The 14120-nt window shown below is 40.5% G+C and overlaps 1 protein-coding gene across 10 annotated transcripts in view; it reads right to left on the bottom strand.

Annotated features, from left to right (window-relative positions):
• The window catches only part of obscnb (obscurin, cytoskeletal calmodulin and titin-interacting RhoGEF b), a 44834-nt gene that overhangs the window by 23854 nt on the left and 6860 nt on the right, over positions 1 to 14120 (bottom strand). For 5 of the 10 annotated variants that reach the window (XM_025066384.1, XM_025066383.1, XM_025066385.1 and 2 more), the window contains exons 8-41: positions 14007 to 14120; positions 13141 to 13416; positions 12496 to 12777; positions 12117 to 12392; positions 11727 to 12002; positions 11224 to 11505; positions 10874 to 11140; positions 10520 to 10792; positions 10174 to 10440; positions 9827 to 10096; positions 9480 to 9746; positions 9091 to 9357; positions 8876 to 8988; positions 8653 to 8806; positions 8388 to 8549; positions 8181 to 8285; positions 7805 to 8071; positions 7435 to 7704; positions 7059 to 7325; positions 6562 to 6828; positions 6098 to 6364; positions 5744 to 6010; positions 5278 to 5547; positions 4922 to 5188; positions 4397 to 4663; positions 4022 to 4288; positions 3582 to 3848; positions 2880 to 2927; positions 2437 to 2517; positions 2160 to 2255; positions 1686 to 1763; positions 1246 to 1329; positions 834 to 881; positions 147 to 224 (exon numbers count right to left, since the gene is read on the bottom strand). The exon at positions 14007 to 14120 is cut by the window's right edge and continues 70 nt beyond it. In XM_025066384.1, coding sequence (XP_024922152.1) covers positions 147 to 224; positions 834 to 881; positions 1246 to 1329; positions 1686 to 1763; positions 2160 to 2255; positions 2437 to 2517; positions 2880 to 2927; positions 3582 to 3848; positions 4022 to 4288; positions 4397 to 4663; positions 4922 to 5188; positions 5278 to 5547; positions 5744 to 6010; positions 6098 to 6364; positions 6562 to 6828; positions 7059 to 7325; positions 7435 to 7704; positions 7805 to 8071; positions 8181 to 8285; positions 8388 to 8549; positions 8653 to 8806; positions 8876 to 8988; positions 9091 to 9357; positions 9480 to 9746; positions 9827 to 10096; positions 10174 to 10440; positions 10520 to 10792; positions 10874 to 11140; positions 11224 to 11505; positions 11727 to 12002; positions 12117 to 12392; positions 12496 to 12777; positions 13141 to 13416; positions 14007 to 14120 — 7107 coding nt within the window. The remainder of the gene's footprint in view (positions 1 to 146; positions 225 to 833; positions 882 to 1245; positions 1330 to 1685; positions 1764 to 2159; positions 2256 to 2436; positions 2518 to 2879; positions 2928 to 3581; positions 3849 to 4021; positions 4289 to 4396; positions 4664 to 4921; positions 5189 to 5277; positions 5548 to 5743; positions 6011 to 6097; positions 6365 to 6561; positions 6829 to 7058; positions 7326 to 7434; positions 7705 to 7804; positions 8072 to 8180; positions 8286 to 8387; positions 8550 to 8652; positions 8807 to 8875; positions 8989 to 9090; positions 9358 to 9479; positions 9747 to 9826; positions 10097 to 10173; positions 10441 to 10519; positions 10793 to 10873; positions 11141 to 11223; positions 11506 to 11726; positions 12003 to 12116; positions 12393 to 12495; positions 12778 to 13140; positions 13417 to 14006) is intronic. The other 5 variants (XM_025066389.1, XM_025066391.1, XM_025066392.1 and 2 more) reach the window with 2 other exon arrangements.

The raw sequence follows: 14120 nt of genomic DNA, 5'->3' as shown, positions 1-14120 counted from the left end.
CTAGTCAGAATGTACCAGAACAATAAGCTTGTCTTGATAGGAAAAAATGTCTCTTTGCCTTAAAGCAAGCTAAATAGGTATGATTGCAAATCCAGGCATGGCATATGAAATGTGTCCATTAAAAGCCATGCAATCACGCCTTTTACCATCAACGCCCATTATTTGCTCCAAATAATCTCTTTGGAGCTGCTGTGCGAGAGACAGTCCGGGAGAAAGCTGAGTCACTGGGGAATTGGACACAAAATTGTATGTGTAATAATCCAGGTTTACAACTACAGATAGTTAATCTCAAAACAACTGACAAGACAACAGCACAGTAGCCGCCGGTTGATGATCGCTGTTCTAACACAACAGTGCTAACATTAGTGCAAAGCGTAGCACAAATAAATTATAACTGCAAAACTAAAAAAAGAGCAAAAACTATCAAGTGTGAATGAAGCTTCACAAGACACGGAATGTCCGACAAGGTCATAGAAATATTGCAGGTTTTTTTTTCAGCATATTATAAAATTGAAGAATCATAGGTATTTTACATGAAATAAGTAATTGGACACAAGCAAAAAAAAAAAAAAAATTCAATCTTCTCACACTAAATAATGACAGACACAGGGCCAAAAAGCCAAACACAATTTCAACCTCCTCCTAGAAGCATCTTCTTCTGTCAGTTTGCTCAACAGATATGAGAAATATTTCATGATGCCGAGGCCGGCCACAAACACAGGGTTATACACAACAACAATCAAATGTCATATGACAAATAAATGAGAGCTGCACAAACGAAACACTTAAAGCCAATAGAGCCACAGCACCGTGAAATAACTCTTCCATCGTACCTTCCACTGTCTCCTTTGACTCCTGAATTTTAGATTCCACTTTTGCAGCTAAAAAAGAAGTTGGAAGTTGAAAATCATCAGAACTTTACCGCAACGGCCGACATAACTTAATGTATCACCTCACACAGTTCTACAATTCAAAAATAGAAATACCACAAAAAACTAACTACATTATCAATATATATATATATATATATATATATATATATATATATATCAATGTATAATGTACTATTAAGCTTATGAGGAAATAATATAATTCAGAAAAGCATTGACTACCCCCACATGTCGCCAAAGAATAAGCCCAAAAAGTCAATTGGAAATGTTTTTTTTTTTCCTAGACACCCTCCCTGAATTAACCCCCACCAAGGTTGGGTTTTAAGCACGAAAGCCTGCCACTCTGTCACTCTACCTTCAACTGACAGTGACTCTCTCTGAAACCCCTGTTGGAGGAGCTGCTGTGTCGGAGACTGTCCAGTGGTGAGCTGAGTCACAACTAGAAAAATGAACACAACATTGTTACATTCAATAACCAAGTTTAACAACACAAGTTTTCAGCGGTAAAAAAAAAAAACTCAGCTGTTTAAAAACAGGCTCTTTTGCAGCAAAATCGAGAACATAAAACATGTACCTGCCAATACATTTACCAGCAGGCAGATTAAGCTATGCAGTGAAGCAAAATACTGTGACACTGCAATACTAATATACCAAAAAAAACAAAAAAACAAAACAAAACAAACAAAGCCAAGACATTTCTGTCAGCATGAAAACTCAGCAGCAGTGATCTTTGAATTGACTAAAAGAATTACTGAAAAAAAAACACACAAAGACTTGCAGTTAGGGTAGAATTACCTTCTACTGTTTCTGTAATCTCCTGTCTGTACGTGTGCCTGTCTGCAGCTACTGTAGATGAGGCTTCAAGGGTTTTAGCTGAATGAAGGATATGGGGAAAAAAAATATATTATTCTAAGGTGAAATGAAGTCTGTGGCTTGTGACTTTTTTAGTAGTTTTTAACAAAATCAAAACAAATGTTTGTGATTCTAAATCATGTCAAACAGGTAAATGATGCACACAGACAGTGATTCTCAACCACTGCAGCACAGTACTGTGACATCATCACATGGTGTGATCATGAGGTGTACTGTGGAAATTATATCATCCATTTTACCAAAACTATTATTTATTTACTACAAATCATTTGTCGACATACTGAAGGGCAGTTAAATCCATGAATACACTACGTGGCAGCAGATAGCTATAAAAATACAACAGCAACATCAGCACTGACTTACAGTACATCCAAGCCATGCAAACAGGTGAATTACCTTCCTCTCTCACTTTCACCTCATGTGAATCTCTGTGCATGTCCTGTTTAAGGAGCTGTTGTTTAGTAGTTTGTCCAGTCGTAACTTGAGTCACAGCTATTGAAGACAGATTTGACAGGTAATCCTTTGATTTTATATATTGCCACAACTGCACAGCCAGATGAAATAGTACACTTTGGTTTAAACTGATGCAACTAAACATAAACTAAGCCTTAAAACAAAGACACAAAAAGCCAAAATACTTCAAAACCAAAACTGACAATTATCTGAATGTTACCTTCCATTTTTTCCTCCCTGTACATGTGTTTGTCAGAGGAAGTTGTTGACAAGGCTTCATGTGTTTTGACTGACTGCACACCTTGGGAAACACAAAAACACTTAGCAGCTTTTTGAGGGGTATTAACAAACTCAAAGATGTTTCCAAATACAGCAACAAAAGCCAAATGAAGCCGCGAGGAGTAAAATGTGCACACTGCTATCATCTCACAACAAAAACAGGCCACGAACACAAGCTCCTCATCTTTTTGAGGACATGTAAAGCCAGAGCCGACAACAGACAGAAGCAAGATTCTACGATGTAGAAGCAAATGTCGAAACTTCTAGTAAACCACAGAGACTCCACACTCAAGGCCTAAATAATGAAAGCTGTAGTGAGGAAACACAAAAGCTGAGGAGATGGAAGGAGCACAGTCCACTCAAGCTGCTGTCTTTCTGTCATACCTTCTGCTTTCTCCTTGGTCTCTTGTCTTTTTGATTCCAGTTTGGCAGCTGAAAGAGGAGCTGACAGCTGAGTCATTGACAGAACTAAACACCTATGTCACGACCACACATGTATAACCTGTATAATCAACCTGCTCGTGCTATTATACGGTCAGAAACGGTTTTCAGATCAGCAGACAAAGTAAAAGTAAGACATGAGCACAAGGCACATCACAACCAATGAAAACAAATATGAAACATACGACAGACAGAAAAACAAAACAGCCGATAAAGCAACAAACTGTGGCTTCGTTGCTACAGTCATCCAGAATTGACAGTTGAATGTTGTCTGCTCTGCGTATGCTGCAATTATTAGTTAATAGTATACATACCAAACTACATTCATATATAAGGAGAGCAGTGGGAAATGATGAAACCAATCTTACTGCACAACATTCACAACAAACAAACTCAGAAGGACAATCTTGATGATGAGGAACATTGAATATTTTCCGTAACAACTACTGTATAATGGTTATTGAGAAAATTTAAATATGCAATAATTGAAATATCATATTACTGTTAAAATGATTATAATAAATAAAATAATTATTGTAATAATAATTTACTCTTATCAGTAAATGTAAATGTACTGTATGTATATAAACACATATGTAAAAATATGATTTTTGTTTTCATCCAAATGACTTATACTTATCCTACCCTTGATGTTGATGTTGGCTGTGGTCTTCTGGTCTCCACACACACAGCTGTATTCTCCACTGTCTTCTGGTACAACGTTGTTGATGATGAGTTCAACTACACAGCCTTTCTGTTTTATCTGGAACTTCTCTCCAGACTTCAGGACCTCTGATCCCTTCTTCCACTCCACTGAGACTCCAGGTTTGGAGAGTTCACACTGGAGAGTGATCCTTGATCCCTCGTCTGCTTCCTGGCCCTTTAATGCCTTGCTGAAGGTCACTGGTTTGGCTGAGCATTGTTAGTCAATTAGTGTCAGCAGCATGACATAACAAAATAATAAGAAAATGCATAAACAAGCAGTCCAACTACAACAATAGATAATCATCTAAAGGATTACTCTGCATAAGCAAGGCAACGTCAAAAACATGTTTGGGGTGTGATTCTTCAAAAGACGGTCCTACCCTTGATCTTGATGTTGGCTGTGGTCTTCTGGTCTCCACACTCACAGCTGTAGTTTCCACTGTCTTCTGGTATAGCATTGTTGATGATGAGTTCATCCACACAAGCGTTTCGCTTCACCTGGTACTTCTCTCCAGACCTCAGGACCTGTGATCCTTTCTTCCACTCCACGGGGACTCCGGGTTTGGAGAGCTCACAGTGCAGGGTGATGCTGGATTCCTCTTCTGCTTCTTGACTCTCCAACTGCTGTTTGAAGGTCACTGGCTGGGCTGAAGGTTATTAATTTGTTAGCATTAGCAGCATGGTAAAGCAGCAGAGATAGCTATGATTTTCCTAAACTGAAACATATATAGGCTGTGTGGAAATATCTCCTGTACCCTTGACTTTAAGGTTGGCTGTGGTCTTCTGGTCTCCACACACACAGCTGTAGTCTCCACTGTCTTCTGGTGTGACATCATTGATGATGAGTTCAAGGAGAGAGCCTTTCTGTTTTATCTGGTACTTCTGTCCAGACCTCAGGACCTGTGATCCCTTCTTCCACTCCACTGGGATTTCAGGTTTGGAGAGCTCGCAGGTCATAGAAATGTTGTCTCCTTCCATGGCTTCCTGGCCTTTTAACTTCTGTGTGAAGACTGGTGGTAATGCTGTTCAACCAAGTTTTCATTTGGATTATTTTATATTTTATTACAGTCTGATGAACATGATGTAACATCCACAATGTGTACATTGTCTTACAAACACAGAAAAGACTGACAAGCAAAGCAGCACACTGAAAACAGTTGTCTCAAGTAAATTGCATAAATATTATATTAATATATTTATATTCAATGTAATAAATTTAATATAAATAAATGCTGTGTATTTTTTAATTCACAGACAGTACTCTGAGACAATGGCCTTACCTTTGATGGTCAACTTTGCCATGCTCTTAGCCGTGACCACGTCACACGTGTAGATGTCGGTGTCCCCCTCCTCCAAGTGTTTGATGGTTAAAGTTAAAAGCCCGTCTTTCTTGGACATCTCATAGCGTCCTCCTGCCTTCAGCTCCGTGTGGCCTTTGAGCCAAGTGACCGTGGATGGAGCTTGAGCGGTCTCACACTGCAAAGTTACAGAGCTCTTCTCATCTGCCTGGCTGTCTTTCAAAGGTTTAACAAATTTATGGATGGGCTCTGTAAATAAATAATAAAAAAAACACATTACAAATGGCTGGGTTCTAAAATTTAGTTTTTTTTTTAACTACTACTTCATTGATTACTACCTTTAATTTCCAGTTTGGCTCTGGTGGTCGCACCTCCAATCACTTCACAACTGTATTCCCCTGCGTCTTGTGCAGAGACATTGTGAACGGTGAGCGTCTTGATCTTATCTTCTTGGCTAATGTCGTACTTTTGGCTCTTCTTGATGGCTTTTCCATCCTTGGTCCACTTTACAGTTGCACTCGAATGTGTCACGCAGCAGGTGAATATGGCATCTTCACCCTGAACAGCAGTAACATTTTCAAGTCCTTTGGTCACCGATGAGGCTCTGCCTGCATGAAGACACAATGGCCATATAAAAATGTAAATTTAAAATTTAATATAACTTTATTTTGTTTAAAACATAAATAAAGTTAATGTTAAATACATGAAATGTTCAAATAAAAAAAAATCACATTTAAATATTTTATTTATTACACTGACAAAATGTGTCTCTTTGGGTCTTTAAAAAAAATTAACCAAACCCACCTTCTACTGTTAATGTAGTTTTGGAGTTTAGATCTCCAATACTGAAGACCACCTCACCAGCGTCAGACGGAACGACATCTTTAATGGTGAGCATGTGTTTGCGGCCTTTACTCGAGACATTGAAACGACCCCCGTCTGTAACAGGCTTGGAGTTCAGAGTCCACAAGCACTCGGTGGTCTCACGGGACAGGATGCACTCAAAGCTGCAGGTCTCTCCTTCATTCACCTCAGCTGCCTTCAGCCATTTGGTTATTCCGATGCCAATCTCTACATTCAAGTCAAGGACAATTAGTTATGTAGAAAAGAAGATGCCAAAAAAACTGTAGATTATTTTCCTCCAATAATGACACCTACCTCTTACAGTGACATTTGCTTTGCAAACCTCAGTCCCGAGGTCACAGGTGTACTCCCCAGCATCATCTTTGGAGACGTCCTTGATGATCAACCCCAAAGACTTGCCTGTGTGAAGGAGCTCATACTTTGATCCCGCCTTCAAGGTTTTACCTCCTTTTCTCCAAATAGGAGAAACCCTGGGCTTGGACGCCTCACAGGCCAGAGTTACCATTCCTTTCACCTCACCAATGACATCATCAAGAGACTTGAGGAAGACAGCACGTTTCTCTGTAGAGGGAATGAGACAATCAGACCACAGGACTTCTTTTTATGGAATGGGGTTGGGTCTACAATACCATTAGTGTGTAAGGTCATTAAATTAAGAATACTTTTAGTTTAGACATAATTCAACACAGAAGCAATGTTTTTTAATTATATACTGAGTGTGGTTTATGTAGAAGGCAGCAGCCATTGGAGGTTCTTACCTTTCACCTTGAGCGTGACAGACTCTTTGACCTTGCGAACCTGAAAGGTGATAGTGCCACCATCCTGAGGTGCCAAGTTCTTCAGCTTCAGTTTGTGAACCTTGCCCTCATGCGTGATGGTGTTGACCTCGTTTGTGAAGAGCACCTTATCCTTCAGAAGCCACTGTGCTTCTTCATCTGCGTAGTTAATCTCACATGTAAACACGGCATCACTGTCTTCTTCCACCTCTGTGTCGGCCAAGTGTTTGGTGATTTTAATTTCACGCACTACGAGACAGAAAATAAAGAAGTGTAAGTTCATGATTCTCTTAATTTAAAAAAAAAGTCTTGTATGATTTGTAATTAAACAATGCAAAGATATTGTTTTGAAAATAATATAGCTGTGTTATTTATTTCTTTTTACCAGTGTGTGAGTTTTCAATTTAGCTTCTTCATGTTCTCAATATCTCAGTTTCACTTTTCTGTGTGAGTTGTTTTTAAAAGTCCACAAACTGTACCTTCTACAGTCAGGGTGCCTTTGGTCTCTGCAGGTCCAGACTTACAGTGGTACTCCCCGGTGTCTTCCTCGGTTAACATTTGAATGGTGAGTTGAGCTCTTGTAGCATCCTGCTTCATGTTGTACTTATCTGACGGTGACAGAGGAAACTGGCCTTTAAACCAGCTAACTTCTTTAGGTGGAGCAGAAAACTTGCAGCTGAGCAGGGCAGCACTCTTCTCCTTTGCTTTCACATCTTTCAGAGGCTCTGCCACCTCAAGTGGGCGCTCTACACAGGAAAGAAAAGTGTCGCATTAGCTTTTGGAATATCTGCTAGTGTTGCTAGTGTATTTGCACTATTCAGAAGATTAAAAACCAAGTACTGGATTAAAATTCACCCTTGACGGTGAGTTGGGCGAGACATTTGCTCTTCCCAGCCGTGAACTGCACCGGTCCAGACATGGAAGCTTTGGTCTTTTTGAAAATGAGACGATGCAAAGTTCCCTCCTTCTCCATTTCTGCATCCACACTGTCTTTCACAGCGACTCCATTCAGTGTCCAAGCGGGAGGTTTCACCAGTTCCACGCTAATTTCAACTTCAAACACGGCTGGAAAAGGTTCTGTCACCTCAACCGAATTAAGCTCCCGCACAATACTGATAGACTGTTCTGGAAGGGTAAAATAAACAGGCTGGGATTGGGCCAAGAGATGGGAAACAGTATTTTACATACATTGGCTGACAAGCAAGCAGATAATCTACTGCAGTACCTTCTACAAGCAGTTTACAGGATGTCTTCTCATCAATCGCATCACAGGTATAAGTGTCTTCATCCCCAGAATCCACATCATTGATGGTGAGTTTCCTGTACACGTCTTCACTTTTGATCTCATACTTTTTGCTGGGTTTGATTTCCACCTTGTTCTTGTACCACTTCACCTGAGCGTTGGCTCTTGACACCTGGCACTCGAGATGACCACGATGTTTGTACATCGCTATCTTGTCCCTGAGTCTCTTTACAAACTTGACAGGCAGCTCTATAGACAACAATATGAGCAGAAGGAGAAACAATGACACTCCATAATCCATCCATCGTCTCCTCCTCACTCCTCTTCTCCCTCGATCCATTCACTTTCTTTTACTTACCTTTAACTTTGAGTTTTGCAGTCGATGAGGCCTTCTCGGCTGTAAATTTAATTTCACCCATGTCTTCTGGGGCCACAGATTTAAACAGCAGTACATATGTCCTCCCTGGAGAAGACACATTATTGACATTTGTGATATTGACAAACCTGATTCAGCCATTTTTATTATCATTGTTACATTTCAAATGTCAAATTTGTTTGACTTTACCTTCTTGTCTCATCTTGACATTTTCACCGACTTTGAGTTTAGCATTTCCTTTAAACCACTGACAGTCAACTTCATCATGTGAGATCTCGCAGACGAACGCAGCACTCTCCTTCTCCGTCACCTCCAGGTCCTGCAGTTTCTTGATGATCTTTATATCTCGGGCTGAAGGTTGAAAGTTGATTTTATATTTTACACAGAAAACTATATACAGTATACTGTGTTGTCAAACAGCAGTTCCACATGGCAGCAGTGAAACAGTAAATACCATTGACGGTGAGCTTGGCCGAGGTGTTGTCATCAGTAGTGCGACAGATGTAAGTGCCTGCATCCTCAGGAGAACATTTGTTGATGACCAAAGTGCGCTTCCTGCCCAAGGAATGGATTCCGAGGTTTTTACCCGGTTTCAGTTCCACATCACCCTTCAAGTGAGGAAACATTTTAGATACCGTCGTATTCAGAAACAGCTCTTTTTTTCAGTTTCTTCGTACCTTCAACCATGTAACATCTGCATTTGATCGAGACACTTCACATTCAAAGGTAACCTTCTCCTTCTCCGGAACACTGATGTCCATGATGGGTTTGGAGATAGTGGCAGGTGGTTCTGTAAAAACAACACATTTCAACATCCGGAAACAGAACACAATGATGATTATTTGACACGACTTCAGCAGTAGTAGAGAAAATCAGAGGAGAGAGGTCTGACCTGTGACGATAAGTTTGGCAGAAGTGTGGACGCCTTCAGCCTGGAAGGCGATCATTCCTGCATCATCCATCTTGAGATTGGACAGTGTGAGTGCATGCTTCTTTTCAAGGGCTGTGATACGGCAGTGGGCCCCTGGCCTTAATTTGGCCCCATCCTTGGTCCAGGATCCTTCAACATCAGCCTGGCTGAGTTCTACCTCAAGCGTGATTGTTTCTGTCTCATGAACCTTGGTTTCTTTAAGGGCTTTAACTACAAGGATCTTCTTTTCTGAATGGACAAGAAAAAAGAAACATTTAAAAAACAGAAGGGACAGTTGTCCTGGCCCTTGCTTGAACATGCTTATCTGCAGAGACGTATGATGTTGTTTATTAAGTGTTGGTAATTCTTACTCTCCACGCTGAGTTTGGCCTGAGTCTTGTCATCCAGAGTCTCACAGGAGTAGACTCCACGGTCAGCAGACGTCACACTCTTTAACACCAGAGTCTGTTTAGCTCCATTGACCCTGATTTCCACGTTGGCTGTGGGCTGCAGCACAACGCTGTTCTTCATCCACCGCACTTCATCAGACACCTTGCTGAGCTCCACCCCCAATTTCACCTCACTCTCCTCCTCCACTGTCAGGTTTTCCAGTTTTTTCTTGAATGTAACAGGCTCACCTAATGGAAAGATGATGAAAGTAATGAGTACAGAATATTACTAAGTATTCACAAGTAACTTAAGAATAACGTGCTCTTACGTTGTACTTGTAGTGTAGCTTTGCAGCTTTTGCCTTCGGCATCAACACTAATCTCTCCAGCATCTTTCTGAGTGACAGAGGTGATGGTGAGTGAGAAAGTGTTGCCTCCATGGTCTGTCCTATACTTGGTTCCAGCAGTGACGGGTACGTTGTTGTGGAACCATTTTACATTGGCGTCGGCTGGGGTTACAGAGCACTTGAAAACGGCTTCCTTTCCTTCCATCGCAGCCACGTTGTTGAGTTTAGTGGTCATTCTGACTGCTCTGGGTACTGAAGGAGTGACATCAAAAAATAGTTATAAAAATACTACAGAGTAATTCAACTTGTTTTATTCAGTTCACTAATACCTTTGGATGTGATTTTGGCGGACGTCTTGTCATTCCGACATTCACAGCTGTATTCTCCTTCATCCTCCTTGGCCAAGCTGCTGACAGTGAGGAGTCGCTTCACGCCATCTGCCCTGATACAGAACCTACCTCCGGGTTTAATCTCACGACCATTATGGTTCCAGACAACATCCCCTGAGGCTTGATTCAGTTCACACACCAAGCTGAGTGTTCCTCCCAGCTCCACATCAGCAGGTTTCAAGGGGACAACAAACTTCAGAGGTGTCTCTGAAGTTGTAAAGTAAAAAGAAACGTAACTAAATAATCCGTACAGGGATTTTAACAGTTGACCTTTTTAAGGACCTACCTTTAACCTGGACTTTGAACTCCAGTTTGTCATCAGTGGTCTGACAGGTGTACGTGCCACTGTCTTTAGTGTCAGTGGATTTTATAATCAGGGAGCGAGAGAATCTGTCTGTTTTCATTTCATACTTGCTGCCCTCCTTGACCTCTGCACCATCTCTATACCACTTGACACTTGCGCTCTCTGTGTTGACCTCAGTGGTCAAAACAACACTTTCACTTGCTAGAGCAGTAAAAGTGTCTTTGACAGGCTTCTTCTGGAACTTAACAGCTGCATCTATGGAGACATCATACATTTGTCATGCTGCCCCCATTACATTTGTGGCAAAAAAGATACTTGAAGAACATTTCTTTTTACCTGCCACTTCCAGCTTAAATACCAGCTTCTCCGATCCAGCCTCACACGTGTACTCTCCAGCGTCTTTTCTCTCGATCTTTTCAATCACCAGCTCACGACTCTTGCCTTTTTGAATTGCTTTGTGAGAGGTCAGCGGCTTTCCATCTTTGTACCACTTCACTTCTGTCTTAGTGTCAGAAACCTCACAGCTCAGAGTAGCCTTTTGTGTCAGTGTGGCTTTCACCTCCTTCTTGACCGACTCTTTGTTAGAGAAGACAGCGGCGGCCTCTGTAGGGGAAATCAAGATGTTGTAACAAAACATCTCATTCAGATGTGCATAACAGCAAAAAAAATAACTTTTCCCCTCCTACCTGTCACATGAATCCTAAAGGCTAACTTCTCTGTTCCAGCCTCACAAACATACTCTCCAGCATCCTTCTTCTCTACGCTCTCGATCACAAGTTGGCGACTTTTGACCTTGGCTTCTGCGTGAACTGTTCTGCTGGAGGTCAGCAGTTTTCCATCCTTGTACCATTTAACTTCTGTCTTTGCATCAGCTACTTCACAGCTTAAAGTGGCTTTCTGGGAGACAGTGGCTTTTACCTCCTTCTGGACTGACTCCTTGTTGGAGAAAACTGGCCTGGGTTGAATCTCTGAATAATAAAAATAGACAGTGAAGCATCTTTAGGTTAAAACAAAGTGTTTATACTCGTCATGACTGCAAAGTCAGTCAGTTATTCTAAATTCTCTCTCTTCAAATATCTCTTCAATATTAGACATTTAATTGCAATTGACTTAAAACTGCAGTCAAATAGTGCCAGGTTTCCAGCAGATTGAAATATATAAAAATATAATGATTATTTTGTCTCTGTACCTTCCACCTGGATCTTAAAGGCCAACCTCTCAGTCCCAGCTTCACAGATGTACTCTCCGGCATCTTTCTTCTCCACGCTGTCAATCACCAGCCCCCGACTCTTGCCCTTTGACTCTGCACGGATTGTTTTGCTGTGGGTCAGCAGCTTGCCATCCTTGTACCATTTCACTTCTGTATTAGAGTCAGCGACCTCGCAACTCAGAGAGACTTTCTGAGAGACAGTGGCTTTCACCTCCTTCTGAACCGACTCCTTTTTATAGAAGTACGACTGAGGCTCTGATGTAAAAAAAAAAAAAAGCGATGAAAACATGAAATAATTTTCATTTAGAGTTGACTAATAAATGTTGTGACACCAACATAAAAATAATATATAAATGCTTGTTTTTGTACCTGACACATGAATCTTAAAGGTCAACTTCTCCGTCCCAGCCTCACAGATGTATTCACCAGCATCTTTTCTCTCCACGCTCTCAAAAACCAGCTGACGACTCTGGCCCTTGGACTCTGCGTGGACTGTCTTGGTAGAAGTCAACAGCTTACCATCCTTGTACCATTTCACCTCAGTCTTAGCATCAACTACTTCACAGCTTAAAATCGCTTTTTGGGAGATGGTGGCTTTCACCTCTGTCTGGACTGACACCTTTTTAGAGAAGAATGGCTGAGCCTCTGAGGGAACACAATAATTATGGTATAATAAAAATAATTTAAATGACAATGGTGACAATGACTAATGTCTTTTGCTCTTTATTTGTCCTTCAGGTTGTCTTACCTGATACAGAAACCTTAAAAACCAGCTTGTCACCTCCAGCCTCACAGGTATATTCTCCAGCATCACTTCTTTCAACCTTTTCAATCACCAGCTGACGGGTGTTGCCTTTCACTTCTGAGTATATGGTCCTACTGGATATCAGCTGTTTCCCATCTTTAAACCATTTCACCTCTGTCTTGCTATCAGACACACTGCAGCTTAGAGTTTCCTTTTGAGAAAGTGTGGCTTTCACCTCCCTCTGGACTGACTCCTTATTGGAAAATACAGCTAGGGCTTGGGTTTCTGAGGAAACAGAAAAAATATATAATATTCTATTTGTAATCTTTACTCAACAGTTGACTATCATTCCAGGTGAGACTAACGTAAATCTATAACTGTGATAATTAATGTGTGAAATTAAGCATACTGTATAATTCCTCTATCTTTCCACTTATTGTTGCTCTATACACTATTGTCATTTACATTTCTTCTTCATAAAACAGAAAAATATCTTTATTGTCACTTTAAGGGATGCCTTAACTCAATTAATCATAATAAATTGAGATTATTTAGTTAGTTAGTTCACAGCTATTTTTGGAGAAATCTGTATGAAAGTCCTAATTCTCCATTGCTCTAAAAAAACAAAAACAAAAAAAAAACTCTTACCTTTTATCTTGACCTGGAATGTGACTTTGTCTTCTGCTGTCTCGCAGGAGTAATGTCCTTCATCGCTTTTCTTGGCATTTTTGATGATGAGTTTTCTTTGAGTCCCCTTGGAGATGAAGATAGTTCTTTGGTCCTCAGTGATCTCCACCTGATCTTTTCTCCAGACAACTACTGCACTTGCTGAAGATACATCGCAGCTCAGCTCCAGATCTCCTTTTAGGGACGTTGACAGTCCCATGGCACCTCTGGCTTTGTTCAGAAACTTGACTGGTTCCTCTGTAAGAGGAGTCAAATGTTTCCAATGTTGTTTGACATAACATTTTCTCAAGGTCTTTAAAATTGAAATTTAAAACTTTCTAAGCTGACATTTCAATCTAACTTAACTAATGTAAATGATGTGCCGTTTTGTGAAATCTCTTGCAAAACGCAGTTTAAATCTGTTATTACAGGAGCCTGTGTTGAGACAGGAGGTGACTACATGATGACAGCTTGCTTCCATCTGTTTAAGGACCAGCAGACATGTGCTACTGGCAATCAGAGTAGGTCACATTCCAGTATATCACATTATCAGACAATCACTTTTCATTTGGGCTAAAAGTAGAATTACCCTAGTTCTAAGACTATAACATGTTGATATTAATTACATAAAAAATACCAGGTGAGAAAAATCCCACATTTCATCACCTTTGACTGTTACCTGTTTTCTGGCACACTAATACCATGCCATGGTGCTAATGCAAGAGTTTTATTCTAGTAAAATAAAAACCAAAAATGCCTAATAATAGGAATTATTTGCAGTTAATTATTTACCTATAAAATCAAGACTGATTTTGTTAATCACACCCTACCACGAGTTAATAGTGTACCTTTAAGATTAAGTTGTAGTGACATTTTATCACTGGGTAAAACACACTCGTAGATGCCAACATCTTCCTCCGTGACGTTGTGTATAATCAGGATCCTCTTACGCTCCACGCTGA

Source organism: Cynoglossus semilaevis, chromosome 20, assembly GCF_000523025.1.
Source record: "Cynoglossus semilaevis isolate Cse_v1.0 chromosome 20, Cse_v1.0, whole genome shotgun sequence".
Taxonomy (NCBI): domain Eukaryota; kingdom Metazoa; phylum Chordata; class Actinopteri; order Pleuronectiformes; family Cynoglossidae; genus Cynoglossus; species Cynoglossus semilaevis.
Note: the sequence above shows the minus strand (reverse complement) of the source record. Positions and strands in the feature narration are given on the sequence as shown.